This window comes from Carassius auratus, chromosome 31 (assembly GCF_003368295.1).
Source record: "Carassius auratus strain Wakin chromosome 31, ASM336829v1, whole genome shotgun sequence".
Lineage (NCBI taxonomy): Eukaryota > Metazoa > Chordata > Actinopteri > Cypriniformes > Cyprinidae > Carassius > Carassius auratus.
The window spans coordinates 4,837,350-4,860,693 of NC_039273.1; the positions used below are offsets into that span (position 1 = coordinate 4,837,350).

Consider the following 23,344-nt stretch of genomic DNA (forward strand, 5'->3'; position numbering starts at 1 on the left):
AATAATATATTAAATAATGGATTTCACTTTATGAATCGTTGGCACACAGAAAGGTTAAAAAACAATGTTATCAACATTGAGTTAGGTCAAAGTTTCCAGGAGTATTGCAAATGCTTTTATTTTGCATTTTTTAAATAACAAGAAAAATACAATATAAATTGGTATAATTGTATACACAAGTTTATATCTTGAGTTATGCAATACAAAATGTGAATAAAATGTATTTACCTATTTAACCTATTAAATAATTAATTTAAACAATATAGCATGACATACTAAAATCTACATTACAAAAATTGGTAAATTTTCCAGTTTGTTTTCTTCAGAAATACTATGGTCTTTGATTGACCCTCTATTATGCCATCACAAATTCTTCTTGGCTAATAACACATTCAAGGTACAGTCATTTCACATTCCAGTCAGCCTTCTGCAAATAAATATTACACCCCTTTAAGCTCAAGTCTACATTATTAATAAATCTCTTTTCACTGATGATGTCTCACAACATCACCACTAGCATCCTTATAATTTAACACAACTGGAGTATTCCATTGGTATTGTTTCTCTTGAAAAACAATTTTTTATTTTATTTTATTTTATTTATTTATTTTTCTAACATGCGAGATCACCATAATGCGATAATCAACAAATCTGTATTTACATGAATGCATAAACAGTTTGAGAAATATTTTATTGGCAATCTGAGTCAACACGTGACCGCACCGATTAATGAGGCAGGGATAGTGATTCCAGAATACTCCACAGATCATTGCTTACCATTCTCCCTCTGTAAATACCATTCATCATAGCGGTATCCATTTGAAAGATCTTCTTTGCTCTCTTTCCTTTCCTAGCTGTATCCTTTTCCAGACACCAGGGTGCACATAGTGGTCAAGCCAAAGGTTTGGTGACAGATTGCTGTAGCTGACAGATTCAGATCACATTGGCCAAGGGCTCAAATGAACCTCTGTCCAACACCATCCATCTCTACACTGCACTATTAATGACTGCTCCTGATCAATGGTCCTCGCTTGAGGAACCACGCACCTATCTCAGTCAATGCTCTCTGAATGTTATTACATTTCAGTTGTTGTGGAAAAGAGCAACACCCTGAAACTAATGGAGTTGCTGTCACTGTTTGATATACACTTGGCAAATGGTGGATGAAAGTAAAGGTGAGGAATACTGCTCTTACAGCATTTCAGAAATGGCATTAAAGAGAAAGAAAATTCTTCCATTAATTACTCACCCTCACATCGTTCCAAACCCATTTTCGAAACACAAATTAAGATATTTTTTATGTGATCCGAGAGCTTTCTGACAGCAATGCAATTGACACATTCAAGGCCAAGAAATGTAGTAAGGGCATTGTGACTGTTGGTTCAACTGCAATTTATAAAGCTATGAGAATGCTTTTTGTATGCAAAGAAAACAAAAATAATGACTTTATTCAACAATTTCAACAAATATTCTCGTAGCTTTCTTGTAAAACACAGAAAGGATGTTGGCAGATTCTGAAAATGACACAATGGAGAGCTACTTCAGTTTACCATGCAAGTGGGCATTGTTATTGACCAATAATTTCTAATAGGCCTATCAAGTATATGCATTTTGCACACATATTCACACAAAGTATTTTGTTCCTAAGGTGACAATAAGTTGTGAGTTATGAGAGGTGCTGTTATATAAAGTTCATTCAAAGTTCACTCTTCAACATCAATGCTTAAATATACATTTAAAAAAAAAAAAAAAAAAAAAAAAAAATATATATATATATATATATATATATATATATATATATATATATATATATACATATATATATATATATATATATATATATATATATATATATATATATATATATATAGCCGCCCTGCCTGCTCCACAGTTCATTCACTGACTGAGCGCAGAATTCTACTTTTCTCACTTCTGAGACTTTTATTACACCTGTCTGTCAGGGTGTTCTTGTTTTGTCTTGCTTTCAAGATGACATCTTCCATATTTAGTTACTTTCCCCATCCATTAGAGGAGCATCCAAGGTCAGAAGCTTCCCAGAATGCCATTCACATCACAGCACCTGACATTATTGGAAAAAAATGGGAGGGGGGAAAATGGCGGTGTGAAACATAAACACGTTCATTCATTCCAAATACATCCTGCCTCTCACTACAGTCATGTTTGCTCTAAATAGCATGCTGTACCCACCCTCAAAGTGTCAGTAGTGTTTTATATCTCACATGTGCACACATACACACACTCTACTCTGAGCCTGCAAAACATGACTGACAGGGAAGATGTCATCACACATGCTGCCGTGGTAACAAACAACACCAATCAGCTTCCTGTCTTGTCGTCTACAGACTGAGATGGAAAGGAAACAGCCCATGAACTGAAATAAACAAACTCGCTCCCATTAAGAATGGCTATAATGGAATATTATGCATGATCCAAATTAACTGGCCTGTATTAAAAGATCATTTATTTAAAAGTTTCAAATGTAACTTTTAGATTTGAGGGTTGTTTACTGTACCTCGGAGAGCAATATTTTAGGATGATTCATCAAGGTTATTTAATCACCCATAACAAACCTACAAAGTATTATTTTTCCAAGGTCCAGGGTAGATTGCCAGCCAAAACCACCATAAAACCTTCCATGACAGGCTCTGACTCATTCTGCTATGCCAGTTGGGGTCAAGGTGAAATATTGCAAGTACTAATTGTTAACCGGTCAAATTACAATGAGTGTTGAGCAAAGCAGCCGCCAGCCAGAGGTGAAATATTACAATTATGAATTCTTACTAGTTTAAATTACTTTAACTGAGGTCTGTTCAAGAGACATTAACCTACTGTATTGTAGCTGCTGGTCATAATTAATTCACATTTGAGAACACCGCATCACTCCCTGGCACTGAACATTTTGTTTTGCATAATTAAACCAGCATCATTTTTTTAAGTAGTATCACTGATCACCACGGGTCACCGGACAGGAATAAGACTGAATGTAAGATATGAATGCTAAATTAATCACTGCAAAACTAGTATGTGTCCAGCTGAGAGTAAAGCAGTGGTGTGTTGTAATCCTCAGACTCAGATTTAAATATTGTCTCACCAAGATAGAAGCAAGGTGCCAAAACACTACCCATATCTAGTACAATAAAAAATTTCAGTAGCAGAAAATAATTCATATTTAAGGTAACTGTGTAAAAATGTTAAAGGTTGTATTCACCAAACTCCATTCTTGTATTTAGTTTTTAGAACTTCAAAAGATCACATAACAAATAACTAATAGTGACAACAATATATATATATATATATATATATATATATATATATATATATATATATATATATATATATATATATATATATATATATATATATATATATATATATAAAAACAGCAAATATTAATCCTACGATAATAACCGCATGAAGTAATGCATTCTGGGAGCTTTCAGACCCTTAACCAATCAGTAGCATTGTTCAACAAGAAATACCTTTTAGGCTTGTTGGGACAAAATTTGAGGCAATGTTGTTAGTCTAACATGTGCTATTATGTAGATTCATGGTAATTCACATTTCTAAGCATCTCTGACTCAAAAGGCCGTTGTATGCTGGATACGATGTAATTGGAGTGTACAAGATGAGTCATCAATATTTTTGGTTCATTTTCCGGGAAGAGAAAGACATTTAAATTTTAAATGTGCACTGTTATCTCCTCTATTTTAGGAGTACACTAACATACAGATGCAAACTGAGAGGACTATGGAGTAAGATTCTGCATTCCAGGGTTACAACCCTTTAGGCAAATGCTTAGAATTTTGATTTCCAATCAACATTGGAAATAGGACAAACATAATTCATATTTAAGTGGTGTCATACTGGTTGACATTGCTAAATTTAGTGCTAATATTACTTTAGAAAAACTGCTTTCTTAATTCAATTGTCTCGATCAACATTATATAGTGCAAAATGTCCATATTGAAATAGTATATAAAATTTCGTGTGTGTGTGTGTGTGTGTAACAAAGAAAGATGTGCTGTAAGACCAAGAATTAGCTTGAATTGCTGAGGCACTTAGCAAATGCATGTGAACTGAATACATGGATGACTGATAGAATTCATTATAAAACCGCACAAGTCTCACAGTAAAACATCCAATTTCACTTGGGCCCAACTACCTATTGTGGGTAACTAGCAGAACTTAAAACACATTTGGGGTGAGCTGTAGTGGAAACTAATATAGGGAGGAAGGGAACCAACAACCTGAGAAATCCACAAAGGCTCTGGAGCATCTCTCTCACAATAGATCTCTCGCCTCGTCTCCTTTAGCGAAGGACGCCTGCTCGTAAGTGTCTTCCAGGATTGATATCATATTATTACTTGCACTTATTGAGTGGGTAGTTTCAAAGGGACAGTTATTAAACCAAATATCTTTAATTTATGATCGGGTGCAATCTGTTCTAGTAATAACAGCAAGGAATTCCTTATTAGAGTTGAGAGAGAGACAATGAATTTCTTGATATATCCTCAGCTGGGTGAAAATAGAACCATGCTCGAACCATGAAATGCGACTCTACTGTACTAATACTAATGTATATGCAAATACTAATGTATATTTGTGCATTCAAAATTAATTTGAGTGCTTTTTTCCTTGTTAAGCCTTACCATGCAATATTGCTTTAAATATTATCAATATTTATGCCGCCTAGTAATAATAATTGACAGGCTGCATATTGAATGGTAAACTTAAATGAAAAACCTCTTTCAAGCACTCTTTAATAAAACTAAGAGTCCAAGAGATTTTAATGACATGTCAGCTTCTTTAAAATATAAGAGTTGCATAAATAGAATAACATTGTTTTACATTTTATACAAATTCTACATGTAATTTTTTCTGGTGAAATCTTATTAAAATCCTTGACTGAGCTTACTACACAAAAATATTGTCTACTAGCAATAAAAGCAGGGCAGTCCTATAAAATATCTTTAAGGAAATCAGGGTCAAGCAAAACATACACAGAGTCGGGTCTTTGCCTTTAAGCAGAAATGCTTAAAGAATAAAAACACCTGTCACACTTATCATCTCAAAATTGATGGTCAAAATTGCTGGGTCCTAGAAAACATAAATGTGAACCTTTTTTTAAAAAACTGCAGAGAGTAATTTTAAAAGCTTTATGATGGCGATGTTAAGATGCTGTTCTCAGCGCTGCCCACTAGACCGCTGTCAGCACTTCTCTGCTAATTGCCTCCATCAGTTAAAATCATTATTATACCCTTTTATTCTGGCCAAAAATAGAAAAAAAATCATGACAAAAAATCATAGACATAGTCATAGACTGACCATCAAGATTCTCAATAGCTACTAATGAGATGCTTTTCATGGGTGAAGGCTGGGTGTATAAGTGGGACTGCTGCATGAAAAGTCATAATGATAAGAAACTAGTGCTAGAGGAACACTAGCTCACTAGCTCAACTGATTATTACTGTTTATATGATTGCATAAGTTTATATAACTTACAGTTGCAGTCCAGTTTGAGCACACCTTCTCATGCTTAACTATTACTATCATCCACATTTAAGAAGTCAAGTCCATTTTTTATATAGCGCTTTTTACGTGTGGCATAGTTTTAAAGCAGCTTTACAGAATAATAATGAATTATGAATTATGTAGAGAACACCAGAACATATTAATACTTTAGCTTCATGAAGTAGCTACCCTCTACCTACCCAGCTCTGCACACTCCCCCGAGGCTTTTTAAAATGCTGGCTGCTTTTCTTTCATTTCCTTCTCCTTTTCTATGTTGGGTCAAACAAATGGTCAAACCTCACCCAAAGGCAAATGCCATCTATGACAACTAAAACAATTATTACCTAAATGTCACAAGTACTTTAACTCAAACTGCAGTATATACAATTTTTGAGAACATTTATTATATCTATCTATCTATCTATCTATCTATCTATCTATCTATCTATCTATCTATCTATCTATCTATCTATCTATCTATCTATCTATCTATCTATCTGTCTATCTATCATTTCACCACCTCCTCAAATATTACATCATGACTCTAGCCCAGTATGCTGTGAAACGTTGTCCAGTGTCCCAGAGGAAACACTGACCTGCCCCGCAGACACCGAAATGTCAGTCCAGTTGTTGAGATGTCTTCTTGCTCTCTTTTCTTATTACAAGCTGTAACTTCACTATTCTACACAGAGAGCACTGAGGCATGCACAATTTCCCTTGTAGACATGCAAGCCCACTCCAGGTTGAAATTCAGCTGTCAGTGACATGCCAGTCAGCGTGTAAGTGAATAGGGAAATTACATTATAGATTATTTTAAAAACCTTTAAAAATAACTTTTAACTAAACAACGCCATCAAGGAACCATGTGCAATTTATAATATCAACCAAGAACAATACCTGGAGTGAGATACAGTATAAATGGTGAAATTATGAAATCTACCAGCAGGGGCTAACTGGACCACAATAAGCAAATTAAACAAATTCAAGCATTAAAGTGTAGGTGCGTATGTGCAAGTTATCTTTTCAGAGTGAAGTATTCTGATGAACTCATTGTCTTTATAATTAAAATCAGTTCGGGGCCATTTTAATCTCAACATCAACAGAACATTCTTCCAGAATCAGTTACATCTCTAACTTTATGACCTGCATAGCATATGACTTCAAGCCCTGTATCTGAAGAAAAGAGACCAGCTGTCAGATTAAATCTGATAATCAGCTCTTGCGATGTGTTTTTCACGCCTCCATTATTCCAGCGTGTGTTGCAGAGTCTCTTCCCCTGCAGCTAATGACTAACAAATCAGAAAGTGCTTGATTGCTGTGTATTAACAAGGAGACGCATCTATTTAAGGAGAAGAGGAGGGAAACATTCCATCTAATCAACAGTAAGAAATTATCTTGTTTTAAAATTATATTGTTTTATGAATTTATATAAAGGGATTTTACACTGATGCAACGGCTCCTTCAAGATCACCACATAGGACATAAATGATGAATAAATATCATCTCAACTGTAGACAGCACTGAGAAATCTCTATTTCTCGTGTAAAATAAATATTGGTAATCTAAACTTTGAGTTTTTTGACGTTCTGAAAATTATTTTTGTCTAAATATCGTTTTAAAATAAAAAATGGCAACTGGTGAGAAAAAAATAAATAATGAGTTATATTGTGTGAAAAAATTATGGATATTTTTATGCATTTATTTATTTATTTTGGTTTCTCAAATGATTTGATTGTTTTAATGTTAATATATTTTACTCAATTAATAATTAAAATAATTTTACTTTGCAGTGCATTTTTTAAGGCAGCACACACAATAAATATTTGAGACAATGTTTGTTCTCAAATAATTCCTAAGCTATTTTTAAAAAGAATAAAAAAAATTCATCATTCACCAAAAAAAAAAAAAAAAAAACATTTAATTTGTCCATGCTTGAGACCACCAAAATAACTAGAACTTCAAGGAATTTCTGCTAGTTATTATTATTTTTATTTTATTTTTTAAGTTGCCAGATTTTCAGCTGCTGACATATCTGTCCCTCTTTCTCCCAACCTTACCCACTCTCTCTCCCTCTCCCTCTCATGACTAACTAATGAGTCCTGGCATTGCAGTTATCCCTGTGGTGGGCTCTCTTAAGGGTGTGTTGAGAGGTTGACTCTCCAAAGCAGCAGGAGGCCCACACTTCTCTTAAACACCAGGGCTAAAGAGGTTTGGTTTACTGGGTTACACCTTGGCCTGACCTCCCGAGCCTCTGGGAGTTACTCTGTGATTAGTTCTGTGCTAGCCTGGAGCCGAAGAACTGGCGTCAGGTGGAAAGCCACTCTCTCTCCACCGCAGGGTGAATGATTGGGTAACTTGCGCTGTAATCAATCACCCTTTCTACCTCCGACATACCACATGTACACATCCACCGGGAGAAGGATGAGGCCTTCTAAACTTGTTGCTATCTTTGTTTCTGTGCCTGAAAAGCTGCATGATTTTATTTAGGGATGGCCTTTGACACGATAACAGGAGATTAATTGTCACGGTTGCTTCAGTTTGTCCCAAGTGGGTCTTTGTGGCTTTCAGTGCACAGAGAAAGGAAATACTGTATGTGTACGCGCTCAAACATGATTTCCTCTTTTCGCTCCTGGTCTGCTACTGTTTGCCACTCGGCCCCTGTGGAAGGGATCTCGTTATTGCGATGTGTATTCACATCTTCCACCTTTTGCCCAGGGTTCTCCTTCTCTTTCACTTTGATACTTTCCCCTTACAATGAGATTTGTGACACCTTCTCCTCTGGCATCCCTGTTGGTCTGAAACTGGGCTTCACTGACCTAACGCTGCCCTCCCATCAGGACAAGAGACTTCAGAAAGAAACATCACAAAGGTTATCACTTTTAAATCTCAGTGGTCTCTCCTAGACAGAAGCAATGAGACGAAATGGAGATCAAATGAAGACTCAAATGACGAACAGATGTCAACAATTAGGGCTGCATGATTAATCAAATCCAAAATTGTGATATGGCTTAATGCAATATCATATTTCAAAGGCTGTGATTTGATTAAATAAATACATATGCTGTGAAGAGAGACTTTAATGGCTTCCTGTGGGTTTTAAACAAAATGAAAGCTTAATGGCTTAATGATTGGAAATAATGAAATGAAGACAGCCGTAAATATTAGTATTGCAATTTTAAAGTTGTACTGTAAAATGATCACATTTACATTTAACAACATTTTATTTAGTAGTAGTAGTAATGATAACAATCAAGTTTATAAGTTGTTTTCATTTTATGATAAAAATGATTTTATGTTATCTACCTTCTTTTAATAGCTTTATATTTTCTTTATATGTCTCTTTTTGAGTCTATCCTCCTACAAAAAACGACCATATAGGTCGTTTGTGCAAGCATTTATTACGACCTATAATTACGTTTTAAAGTTAAGCGCCCTCTAGCGGGCATAAAAATAATGACAGTATCGCGTTGCGTCTGTCGTCATGAATTGACGTATAGCATCATTACCAATCAAAATGCACGTTTATTTAAATGCAATATGTGGGCGTTTTACACCGATCACACAGTATTTCCTACATATTTTACTAGGTGGCTTATTCGTTCAAATGACCACACCTAACCCCACCCCTATTCCTAACCCTCACAGAAATCATGCTAAATTATGATTTATTGAGCATATACATTTTCGTGCACATCCGTTCCCTGGGATCGAACCCATGAAAGCATGATTGCAAATCAAGGTATAACGCAATAATCTACTAACTGAGCTACACAAAACGCAAACCAGAGGGCAAATAAAAGAGTACAAAACATTAACATGAAAACGACCTTTTGCCAGTAGGGGTGCAATTGTAGTAAACGCTCTTATGGGTCGTATTTCAGGGATTTGGACAAACGAACTATAAAAAGCGTATTGGTTGGAGGACAGGTTGCTCTTTTTATTTCTCCTGAAGAAATCTGAAAAAAAAAGAAACATAGTCGGGAAGTCTCCAGAGCTTAAAACGAGCAACATATGGAATATTCAATCCTTTCTGGATCTCTAATATTCAAAACCCAAGCTAACATCTTTTTGTTTGTTTTCATTCAAGGTAAAGCCGGTTGGAACATCATTTATTCACAAGGTCAAGTGGGTCGTTTTGAAAATGAGCAGCGCAAGGTTGTTAAGCCCCTAGTACAACAAAAAAGCAAATATTGTGTACGAATGTGTATGAAAAATGGACTTCAGCAACTGGAGGTCAAGCTCCTTCTAGGCTAAACGCAGCAGTCGAGTGTGCAAAATCTCAGTCGATAGTCTTTTTTTTCTAATGCTTCCCATTAAAGTATAGGTTTGCAGGTAACTCACCAATATGGCTGCGATGTGTTGAGGCCAGACTCAGCTGACCCCAGAGAGACAGCAGACAGATGCCCAACAGCAGCAATCTCCTGCCCACACGCTGCAGTTCCCGCTCCCGCATCCTACAATCACACACACACACACACAATACCTGTTTAAACTTAAGTGAAATTAACATATGATTCAATGACATATGGGAAATAACACTCAGTAAACAGCTAATATAATACACTATCAAACACATGGAAATAAGTACTACGGTTTTGTAATCCTAATACTACTGGAGCTAGCTGTCACACAGGTTATATTCAGACTGCACTATTAATGTGCAAGTGACCAAATCAGATTTGTGTGGCCAGACATAACCAACTTATCTGCATGGGCTGGTTTGGTTACAATGCAGGTGTACCCACATTTTGGATGATGCTTTCAAAACAGATACAGGAAAAATAGAGATGCATCATCTCCAAATAAGCACCTGTCGAGTCAAGTTGCAGAATTCGCACAAGAAAAACTCAGTGATGGAGGAGACTGGTATATATTGTGATTTTCCGGCTTTGGCTTCGTTTGAATACCGTATGATTACTTCTGGCATATCTGTCACCAGTTCTGATGTTATTGTTGTGTTATGGATGATGCAAAAGACTATCTGAAATCTGATTTGAGCAGCCAGAGCACCTAGACTGAGAAGTATTTACATCCACTGATTTAAAACCAAATGTAGTTTGAATCAGATTTGAAAAAAAATCTGATTTCATGGTTTTTGTTTTGTTTTGTTTTTTGTTTTTTTTTGCTGTCCAGACTTTGAAAAACCCATCTGGATGATATCTGGATATTTAAAAAATAAATAATAATAAAAAAAGGTAATTGACTAATAGTCTGAACAAGACCATAGGTGCAGTAACTATATTATCATATTCAGGCAACAGTATAATAATAAGTATAGGTTTTCAATACAGTTTTATATTTGGGGAAGGTTGACAGATACTTTTATAAATTATATAATTCCTAATTGGTTTGATATTTCTGAATGACACATTTTCATTGTTTCATAAATTGTTTTACAGCCCATATTGATTTCTTTTTCATTTTAATGTAGCACCATGGTACCCCTCTGAAGGGAAACATTCTCATTTTACCGCATTTGTCAAACAAAACATTTCACAGTTTCTCCTAATTGGCTCAAGCACCCAGAAGATAGTCCATTTACCATGTGAATGTCAGACCAAACATCCCATTTTATTCTGAAATACAGTCAGTCAAACAAATGACTCCAACCACAACATGATCCATAAATTCTCAAAATGCGAAATCGTTTAGAACGTGGCAGACACGATCCCAAACAGCCATTAATTTCCTCAAATATCTGCCATCCCTCAAATGTGTTAGCGAGTGACACAGTCTCACTCTTTGGCGGTGGTCCGCTCTTGTCTGGAAAACACAGTAATCTTGATATACTATCAGAGGCTGCAGGCCAGTAATTCCCTCTCTGTCTTTGAGAGCTCCGCAGAGACTAGAACACACAAAAGCAATCATCGTGCTGCCACACCAAGCTTGTGTTCTACTTGTGGAAGGAAGACAACAGCAATATCACGGCCATCTTTTCATGTGTTTTGCCAGCATCCCTTCTCAAATTACAGCAAAGGCGGGCTTCTTATGAGGGGCTGCGAGCCTGCGTGTTTGGCAGAGACTGAGGCTTTCATGCATATGTTCAGTATTCAGACTCTGGAGGTTTCTTTGTCCTTCATTACTCTACACTAAAAAGAACATTAGTTTGGTTTTGTGACTGCAGTAGAGCATGTGAATAACCCAATTTGAGGTTTTGATTGCGGCAGGCGTTTTTACTATTTGAGGATTTCTGTGGGGATTTGAGGAAATCTGTGTTGCATTTTGCAAGACTTTAAACATGTTAATAAACACTACAGCAATATAAAATATACATATATAGTAGAATTAGATTTCTACAGAGGTGCTTACATGAAGAACTGACTTCCACAATATAGGGTGTTTTAGACGTTTGTGGACCGTTGCCATGGCTTTACTACACGGTTGCTGGCATGTCCTGAGATGTTGTCAGGGCATTGCTACAGTATGTGATTGCCAGGGTGTTGCTATGCAGCTGGTAATGTTTTAGTGTTTTAAATTTAAATTAAATAAAAAATGTAAATTAAATGTATGCATTTAGCAGCCGATTTTATCCAAAGCGACTTACAGTGCATTCAGGCTATCAATTTTTACCTATCATGTGTTCCCGGGGAATCGAACCCCCAACCTTGCGCTTGATAGCGCGGTGCAATTTTTGCTACAGGAACACTATTAAAATTTTTAATTACTATGTTTCGATTATTACTTTGCAGTTGTTAGCATGTTCTGAATGGTTACCAGGGTGATGCTATTCAGAGAGATTGTTGCTAGTTTGTTCTGGTAGTTTACAGTGCATTCCAGATGATTGCTAGGCCTTTAATATATGGTTCTAATGTAGTGGTCAGGGTGTTTTGGTGGTTGTCAAGGTGTTGCTATGCAGCTGATAGGAATTGTGTTATTATGCAGTTGCCAGCATTTTCTTAATGGTCGCCAGGTTGTTGTTATATGGCAGCTAGGGTTATATGAATGGTTGTTAGCCTGTTGCTATACAGATGGTAAGGTGAGGCTCAGCTGACATTAGCATTCCTTAATGTGGTTGCTAAAGTGATGCTATGCAGTTGTTACCAGGGTGTTCTGGGTTACATTCGAGGCATTGGGTGCGTCTCAATCAGCTCCCTAACTTCCGAACTCGTGAGTCAGTAGATCGTGTACACGAGTTGCACAACTCTCCTCAACAAGCCACAGTATCTGAGGTAGCATTCCTGTCTAAAACAAAACAGATTCTTAACTCCTGTGAGAAATAAAAACGGTGAAGAACACACAAAAAAAATGAAATATGTGGTTTTTCTAAACCTGATTAGAAAGTACAACTCTTCGCACACATTGTCAGAGCTTCATAAGCATCATTATTCAACCCAGCATCTTTTCTTTCTCTCTTTCCTTGGCTTTCTTCCTCCCACCATAAGAACAATTAGCCTCTCTGCCTGCAATAACTGCACAAAGCTGATGGGGTTCACAAGCTTATGAGGTCGTTGACAAGTCACTGGAGTTGAGGTATTGAAAACACACACACTGTAAATAGCTGACATCGCCCTGCATTCACCCAAAGGGCTTGTACGTATTGATTGAAAAGAGACATGGGTAAATAGGAGCCAAAAAGGTTCAAATGTTTTTTTTGTGTGTATGTGTGTGCAACAGCCCTTTCCTGATTGGACATATTTTGGTTTAAGGGCAAAACAAACCTTTAATTGAATGTTAACGTGTTAAGAAACAAACAATACAGTCTATGACAAACCTTCATGTAGTTTAATCAATCTGTGTGTGCGCGTGTGTGTACGTGTATATATATATATATATATATATATATATATATATATATATATATATATATATATATATATATATATATGTGAAGCTACAGTAATACAATGATTTGCATATTGTGCACAGTATACTGTACATACTATACATTGCATGAACAGTAAATGTATACAATGTCAAAAATATTTTTTTAAAGAAATTAAGCAATTAAAACTTTTATCAGCGAGGACACATCAAATTGATCAAAAGTGAAATTAAAGACAATTCAAAATGTTCCAAAAGATTTATATTTCAAACAAATGCTGTTGCATATCAGAAAAAAAAAAACATTTTAAAATATATATTTAAATAGAACACAGTTATTTAAATGATAATAATATTATACTACACATATTAAAATACTGCAGAAATAAGCATAAGCAGTATACTATTCCAAATGATCCAAATCCCATCTTTCCTTTGTGGACCCACAATTCTCTGCTACCTCTAAGGCAGCATGACTCACTTTTAAAGCATAAAAACACATAAACCAGAGGGAGGAAAGAACCAACAAGTTATTAAGCGGCTTCTCCCCTGACTCATCATCTCACTCCAATATGTGTAAAACACTATACACCTAAGGGACACCAACAACAGCAGCTGACTGACAGCATTAAAGACACCAATGACGGCATTTTATGAAAAATTCTGGGAAGAACAAGCATTAAGACTAGAAAAGCACTTGCCAAACCACTCGAACGCAATAAAACGAGTGAAGGGAAAAAAACTCCTCCACCTGTTTTCCCCAAGAACAACGAATCACTTTCAAACGAGCAATCCAGCCCACCACGGCTTGCTAATTAGTCCCCTTGGAATGCCCCTCGTGCAGATGGCAAGATGTCTGCCATATTTATTTTAATCCTTCCCGTCAAACCTCTCCTTTCTCTAGTTCTTAAACTCACCCTCTTCGTCTGAACGGGGGTGGTAAATGCATTTAATCCTTCAGATGTAGAGTCATACAAGTTCTCCAGACTCGCTTGACCTTGCTGCGTGGATGTAAGTGCGCTCATATGAAAGAAGCGGAGAGAAAACTAAATTACAGAGCCGCCCAGGTAGGCGCGTTTCCCCACAGGTCTTGAAGGAACCGGGCACGCGAGACTCACGTCTGCCAATTCACCAACCGCAGGACTGCAACTTAAGATCTAGACATCTGCTGGGTGAAGTAGAGAATCAAAGAAGGATAAGGTCTGAAAGGAAAGAGAGAGGGATAGAAGTGTACAGAGGAAGAAAGAGGGCCTCAGGTGCAGTTATTAGTCCACAGCACTATTGATGGGCCTTGACAAGAAAGAGCCAGGAGGGGAAAACAGATGTTTGGGCACTAGGCATTTTGCACAAATAGGATTCAAAATGGCTCTGAAGTACTGTATTAGTTTCCTTTTTCTACAAATGTTAACCCTCAAAATGTGCTAAATATTACATTACATTTATTTTCTATGAGGTTTTAAATTTATGTGGCCCTATTAGCTTCCTGCTAAATTTAAATGTAAAAATCTAAATACATTTATATTTACATATAAACATGAAATCAACATCAAAACTAAAGGGCCAGTCCACCCAAAACGGTTTTGGTTTCCTTTGACTTTCAATTTATTTATTTATTTATTTATTTAAAGTCTACAATAAAAGTCAATAAAAACCAAATCTGTTTAGTTACCAATATTATTCAAATATCTCCTTTTATGTTCAATAAAGGAAAGTAAATCACATGGCTTTGGAACACTATTAAATAGACTATACAGTGTATACCAGAATAGATGACAGGCTTGTAAATTTAGCGTAAATTAAGCTTTAGTTCATAGGAGCTAGTCTATTTGGGACCAAATGCTCCATTTTCTTCAAAGGATTTGCAACAACAAATAGCTTTTAAATACTAGATCTTTTGTTTCATGATGCTCTAAACAAAGAACAAGTAAATGAATGTGGACAACACACAATCAATTCATCCACAGAACACTGTCAGACACTATTGTTATCCTTGACTCAACAATGCAATTCATTTTTACATCAGAAACACTTTTAAAAATGTGTTTGCACATGTTAATAGGACAACATATGGTGGGCAGAATGTTTTTTTCTGACAGTCAAATATTTAAAAAAGCCTTTTGGTTCAATTTCTGTGAAAACGTCTATATCAGCCAATATGGAACCTTCAAGCCTCAGTGTTTGACAGTTGGTGAAATCAATCACAACATGTGAAGATTTTTATAAATGGATTCGACTGCATTTGAGTTCAAACCAATGTGCAAAACAATGGTTTTCAGTCGCCAATGTTTTAAGCAATTATACTGGTGCAATCTATTCTGCTTAAGGGGGGGGGGGTGAAATGCTCGTTTTCACTCAATATCCTGTTAATCTTGAGTACCTATAGAGTAGTACTGCATCCTTCATATCTCCAAAAAGTCTTTAGTTTTATTATATTCATAAGAGAAAGATAGTCTGTACCGATTTTTCCCGGAAAAACAAACGACCGGCTGGAGGCGTGACGTGTGGGCGGAGCTAAAGAATCACGAGCGCCAGTAGGCTTTTGAGTTGAGAGCGTTTGGAAGCTGTGACACCGTGAGGACAAAACCAACCAAAACAAACCATGGCTAACAGTCAGATTCAGCGTATATTTTTGATCCAGAATCAGATCCAGAGACTGAAATTTAACAAGAGCAGCATCAGCAACAACGTCTCTATGTGGTATGTATTGAAACTGTATATATTTGCTTAGTGGTTTTGGAAAATGACTAAGTTCCATTTTTTAGTTTTTTTTTTTTTTTAACTGTACATGTGGAAAGTGCAGTTTGATGACAACATCGCATGTTGTTTACTTGATGTGCTTACACACCGATAGCTAAGTTAACAACACAGAGATATTTGAAGCAGTTTTACTCACCGCCTGCGGTTCCAACACACGATCGTGACCCTTTTTCATTGGGACTGCATTATCCTTAAGAAATAAACGATGTGCGTCAAACTGGGCCTTGTTTGTAAAACAAGCATCTTCGAAATGCAGGGAACAAACAAAAACACTTGCACAACTCTGTTGATGCTCTGTAAAAATAAACTCCTTCCACTGGTCCCTTAATGCTGTTTCTCTTTTGGTAATCTGTGCAGGGTTGTCTTGCCCTGGCAACTAAAAACACAGTGCTTTTGTGACATTTCGCGACACTCTCGCTCTGATCAGTGAACGTCTGTTGTGCTCTCAGTGCTCTGCTATACGGGAGCGCACGCTCTTCCGGCAGAAGTGCCTTAGGACCCATATAAGGAAATTCCGCTCCATCTAACGTCACACAGAGCCATACTCGAAAAAACTTTCCGAAACTTGTGACAAACCTGAAGGAGTATTTTTGGAACAGAAATATTCCTTCAAACGTACAACTTAATTTTTGAAACTTTGTCCATGTTTAGCATGGGAATCCAACTCTTTAACAGTGTAAAAAACTCAGTATGCATGAAATAGCATTTCACCCCCCCTTTAAGTGTTCATAGTATAGCTCTGTTTATCACATGAAATGCATGAGATGCAGGAACTAAGAGTGTTCTCCTCAAAAACAGTCCTAGTTTGCACTCTGGTTCTGACTCAAAGGAATATGTCTGATGCTATATGGTTTAGCAACAGCTAGGTATGACTTTGAGTGACTGGAACAAAAGAGAATGCAATATAGATACAAGAAAAATAATTCTGCATGATTACACACCTGTATGAATGTGAGAGCTGAACATCATTTCCCCTACAGCTTTCAGCTACAGCTTTTCAAGAAGTGGTTGTTAAAATATTGGGGGGAAGTCGTGGTTAGAGGGTTGGACTCCAATCGAAGGGTTGTGAGTTCTAGTCTCGGGCCGGATGGAATTGTGGGTGTGGGGAGTGCATGTACGGTTCTCTCTCCACCTTCAATACCACGACTTAGGTGCCCTTGAGCAAGGCATCGAACCCCCAACTGCTCCCCGGGCGCCGCAGCATAAATGGCTGCCCACTGCTCCGGGTGTGTGCTCACAGTGTGTGTGTGTGTGTTCACTGCTCTGTGTGTGTGCATTTCGGATGGGTTAAATGCAGAGCACAAATTCTGAGTATGGGTCACCATACTTGGCTGAATGTCACTTCACAATATAGGGAAAGCTAGTCAAAGCTGTCTGTATAAGTCACACCGCACACCCATTGCATGCATTTCACCAAGCTGAGAATCCAAAGAGCTTCTTTGTTTTTCTGGGTGATCTTTCCACTTTGTGGCACAGCAGAAACTCCTCACAAACACTCCTGTACTCTTCGTTTCCAGATGAATGACCCTGCAACATGCACTGAGCCACTAGAAATCTGTCTTTAGTTCACCTGTAACTCTCTTTTGGAAGGAGCAATGGGATGATGTGCAAAGGTGATATAGTCATTTTGATAAACTGGTGAAACTACAGACATGTTCACGTCAAGTTGCCTTCATATAAGCCAAAATGATTTATTAGACTTATTCTCCAAGTGTCTCTCATTTTCATAGGCCTCTCCTCATAGGTTAAACAGAGGTAAAAAAATGGACTAGCATACAACTCCAAAGAGATTATAAGTGGAAATGATGTCATATCAGAGGACATTTTTTGCCACGGGTGAAAAAAAAGAATAAAAACACTGATTAACATGGATAGCCTTTTATTTCTTAATGTTTTATCATGTCATGTTTCGTTAGGACATTTTTTACAGTAATGCTGTTCTATTTATTCCATTTCATTTTAAAGGTGATGTCATTTCTACACCATTTGTGAAATTAAAAAATGCCTGGGGCTATGTCAGATCAAGAGCAACATTTTAATAGGGGGAAAAAAAACTGCAAATGGCCTACTTAACAGAGGTCTCTGCCCATGAACATAAAGGATAAGAAAAAATATTTCTAGATTGAAAAAGGACACCCTTAAACATGTCAATTCAGCTAGGATCCGTCATCTACTGCATTTTCTGGGCCAAAGTCTCTAGGACCCCAGCGAAGTGCACTCTGAATAACCAGAGCAATCAGTATGTGACCCAGACTGCTTTTAACTGTTTCTTTGATCTGAAAATTTGGCTCTGGCTTATTTTAAAAACCTTCCCACTTTCCCTGTTTGCAAACTACTAGTTTTTTATCCCTCATCAAAGCCCAACCGCTCTCTCCTCCGCTGACCGAGATTTCACTCAAGCAGATGATTGCTAAATGCTAATGCTAAAGCACGAGGGGGAAATCTGACTCAAATTGAAAGCATATTGAAGTCCAGAAGACCCTTAATGCGATCAAAGGCATGCTGAGTGGATCTCCAAGCTTCCCCCTGACACTGTGTCTGCCTGAGCAGAAAATTATGCATCTGTTTTTGTCAGTCATGAGAAAATACTCCTCTTTCTAACTGTGAGCCCATGACAGAAACCCATAAATTGGCATGAGACAGAGTTGAGAGTTTAAATAAATAACTGCTTAGAGGCATTTAAAAAGTCTTGAAATGAAATTCTTTGCACAAGGTAAAGATTTGCAGTAGAGTGTTGTGCATGTAAAGTAAAATAAATAAATAAATAAAAACAGTGTGATGAATTGCATTCTGGTTTGCATACTGTTGTTTAAAGAAAAATGCAAGGCCAAAATCTTGGCATCTTAAACATGCCAAGTGACTCATCCAAGTGGGCTTGAGCTCCTTTTATTTAGCAGTTTTCTCTCTGATATTATATACAGGCATAAAATGGACATTCTTGGATTTAATTCAAAACATTTTTGTGGGTTTTTTCTTATACTCACCAAGGCTGCATTTATTAAAAAATATCAAAAATACAGTAAAATAAATAAATAAATAAAAATAAATCAATATTGTGAAATATTATCTCAAATTAGAATATATTAAACATATTTTCAATGTTAAATATATTTTAAAAATATAATTTATTTCTGTGACAGAAAACCTGTATATTCAGCATCATTACTCCAGTCTTCAGTGTCACATGATCCTTCAGAAATCATTCGAATATGCGGATTTGCTGCTCAAGAAATATTTATTATTATGCTTATTTGGAAAAGGTGATAAAAAAATATTCAGGATTCTTTCACAAACAAAAAGTTCAAAAGAACAACAAGCATTTGAAATAATAAAATACAATATATATACTTACTGATCCTTAACATTAAGTATAATTTTATAATACATCTGGTAAGTGTTATTCAAAAACTGGCCAGGTATTTGCATTGCTAATGTTAATACATTTTCATTGCAGGGCTAATAAAGATATGGGTTCTTTAAGAAAGCATTGTGTTCTATTTTATGCATTTGATTACAAACATTTGAAAAAAAAGCCAAATTAACGTATTAAAAACCATAAATGGTGCAAAACCAACATGGTCTAAACACAATGCACCCTTGTGCAGGGACTATTTAATCGAAAACAATATTAGACTTTCTTAAAATTTCACCTGTGCAATAACTCAGGTTTAGTACTGAGCATCACATGACATCATGCTGTTGTTCTTGCAAGTGTCAGTCACTCCACTGCTCTCTCATGGACTCAAACAGGAAACACTTTTTACTGTCAATTAACATCAGACCACTACGCTCTCCCATCACAAGCAGCCCACCATGAAATGTTGGACACTGCAGAGTTTGTATCGAAGAAGTGCTCGAACAGAATGATGTGCTGTGATCTTCACTCTGTGACTGCGAGTTTGATCGATAATTGTGTTTTCTGTTGCACTTGTCATCTGTACAGACAATAACAGCAAGACTTTTTTACTGTAAGCCAGTGCAATAAATGACATGCACTGTCTGAAAAACATTGTTTTTTCTCAACAGGTACATCTTCCAGGTTCCTGGGAGGATTTTTGAGGTAATATTAATTCATTTGCTTCATACAAATCATTCCATATATGCAGTGCCTTCTAATCTAAGTAGAGCATGCCAGACTTTCTAAAACTTCATAAAAATGTACTTGATTATTTACACAAGGGCAAAAAAGGGAATAGAACAGAACAGAATAGAATATCATTTCATTGAATAGCTTAGTCCACAACAGTATTAAATCTATAAAATCTATTAAATCTATAATAATAAACTTATTTAAACTAAAATCCAACTTAAGTAGCTTAATTATTTATGTATTATAACCATGTATTATTATAATTAACTAAAACAAAAACCATCAAAATAAACATTTTCATTACATGAAATAAACAGTATATGAAATAAAATAAAACATTAAGTAAAAAATAATGCTGCCGAGGCAACATTTCTTTTTCATTTAATGAACTAAAATAACTAAAACTGAAATAAGAAATTATAGAAATTATAAGACACATAAAAAAGACAAAAACTATTAAACATTTTTTTTTAAATGACAAAAACTTAAAAATTTTATAAAAAAAATATAACAATTAGAATAGAATATGACTGGTAATAAAGAATTTACTATAAACCTTTTGAAAAAATTACCTTTTTATGAATACAATTTCTTAAATGATCTTAATGTAAATCACTTTGAACTACCATTGTGCATGAAATGTTGTAAAAAAAATAAATTTATCTTGGCAAATATTATTTTAATTGTCAAAATTATCCAGTTTACTTTGCAATGAATTATCCATTTGAATATGATGGGAACATGAACATGTACTGTATAAAGCACATACTTGCTCTCCAGAAAGAATTGCTGGACCGCTACTATCAGCTTGTTTTATTAACCACTAAGATTTTAGTAAGTAAACAAATGATTCACATTAATGGGTTGAGAGTAACAGAATTGAATCTAAGCAAAAGAGAGAAAGGCAAACCACGAACTCTCAGCCCTGCATGGGCTCTGTTAATAGGCCTCTTTAAAACACCTGCTGTGAAGGTCTGCAGAGCCAGAAAGCTGATCTAAGATCAGGAATCTTTCTCTCTTCGCATTAGTCTTAGTCAGCAAACGGAGAGAAGACTGTGTGCCCCTGGACCAGGGCTGCCTGGTCCACAGCCTCCTTGCATTATTCACAGTACGAGCAGACTGGTTTCACTGCTCCATTTGCTGCCCTGCTGTCAAGAAGCAGCGAGCATGCAGTCTTACATTATTGACCAATGCAGCTTGTAAAGGGGAAGAGGGCGAAGGGAGGGAGAGAGAGCAGGAGAGTCCACAAAAGGGTTAGCAGGATAATCTGAGTTTAAAGAGACGCTTTTTGCACCAATCTACCATGGGAAAAAAACACCACTTGATGAGTAAGTAGAAGGAATAATAGAACGACAAAATAAAGCAGAAGAATTACCACGGCCTACACTTTTACCACAACACTGAAATTATTTGATTTCTGGCATCAGCAAATCATTACACACTTACAATTTAACTGTGAAAGGATTTTATTTTTGTGTTTGTCCTGTTTGAGTTTTTTTTTATATCCTAAGCTGGTTTATAGGCTCAAACATATTCAAGTGACATGGTTTTCTAGAGTAGTACACTACGCTCTGCATCCCACTCTCAGTTCCAGTGAAATCACAAAATATAATGCAATCAAAGTGCCCTTGTTTATATATAACATATATATCACATTATTAAAAGTAGTATATGCAATCCATGACCACTCATGTCAAAATCAAGATTATGGTTGCTATGGTGTTCTGAGTGGTTGCTTACTAATTAAAGTCAAAAGAACCCACTTACGAACCTCTAGATATGGTTCGAGTCCTTCCTTCAATGTCAGCCTGTGGGATTTCTTTACTCATTTTATCATCTGCCAGCACACCTCTCCTCAACATGCCACATGATTTGAGGTATTATTCATGTCTGGAGCGCAAATGGTGCAGGATGAGTTACAGGATAATATCAGTGGGACTAATGTTTCTTTTCTTTCTTTTTAAGAAATGAACAATAGTAATTGTGATATGTTCCTTAGCAAGCAGCTGTAATTTTCAAAGCCTTGTAGATGGCATTCATTCGTACTGAATTGGCACAACATATTTGCTTGTTTGCAAAATGTGAAATTCCTTTCAAGGGCAGCTAATAAAAACCACTTCAGTTCTTAGCCTTGTGAGACGTTGCTGACATTAATTAGCTATGTAATTGAGTTCTCTGGCATGTTTAGACAAGCTAATTCTCTGAGCAATTTTAAACCTTTATTCCTTTGTTTCGGTTGTTAACGTTCCACAATCTTGAATTCTTTAAAATCATTACGTAGTTTTCACAGGCCATTCGTGATGCATACAGATCAGCTCATGAGCCAGACCAGCACAAGAACGAAGCCAGGTATAGACGCTTAGGAAACAGAGCCACTATGTACCACAGCGCAAATACAATCATTTCTCCAAAATCAGCAACAGAATCCGAAAGAGAGTATTACAGGCATATACACTCTTAAACATAATGGTTACAAAAGGTCACAGTGATGCCACAGAAGAAACTTTATTATGTGTGCATGCATTTGGTTTTCCACATTCATTGAAGTACATAGTCCCAATTTTTTATAAATTTGATATAGAGTTTAATATTTATTTTGCATATAGCTGTCTTGGCTCAAAATTACACTCCCCCGCAGCATTACGGAAAAACATTACTGGATATCATCATATCTAAACGAACATGTTACATAAAGCTGTGTTTATCAGTCCTTTACTAAATCGGTGGTTGCTTTTATGACCCACGAAATGTTTTGCTGTTATCACCATGATTCCGTAACACATTACTAAAGAAATAAACACTCTTTCCATACATTATTCATAATTTAATTAAGACCGTAAGGCTTTAATTCAGCTGCGAGGACACCACGCTAAATAAAGATAAAAGCATATGTAGCAGAAGAACACAAATATACGTTTGAACATACAGCAGCCACAAACTGGATTTAGACATTTAAGAGAAAATTCTGTCATAATTTAACCACCCCTGTGTTTTTGCAAAAAACTGTAAAGTTGCTTTGCAATGACTTGAGTGCAATAAATTTTTTTTGTTCAATGTAAAAATTAAAAACCTCTCCAACTCAATATTTTCTAGCGGCTGGTCGCATCTAAATTTTACAATTGGCCTAATTAAATTTATGAAATTAAATTCACAAATTCAGTTCGGCCAACTTAAACATTCAGATGTGATTAGCCAACAGAAAAT

The 23,344-nt window shown here is 36.1% G+C and overlaps 1 protein-coding gene across 1 annotated transcript in view; it reads right to left on the reverse strand.

Annotated features, from left to right (window-relative positions):
- Nucleotides 1-23,344, reverse strand: part of LOC113050286 (protein FAM19A2-like) — an 81,921-nt gene that overhangs the window by 14,661 nt on the left and 43,916 nt on the right. Inside the window, exon 2 of the mRNA XM_026213099.1 lies at nt 9,874-9,986. Within this exon, the coding sequence (XP_026068884.1) occupies nt 9,874-9,985 (112 nt within the window). The 5' untranslated portion in view covers nt 9,986. The remainder of the gene's footprint in view (nt 1-9,873; nt 9,987-23,344) is intronic.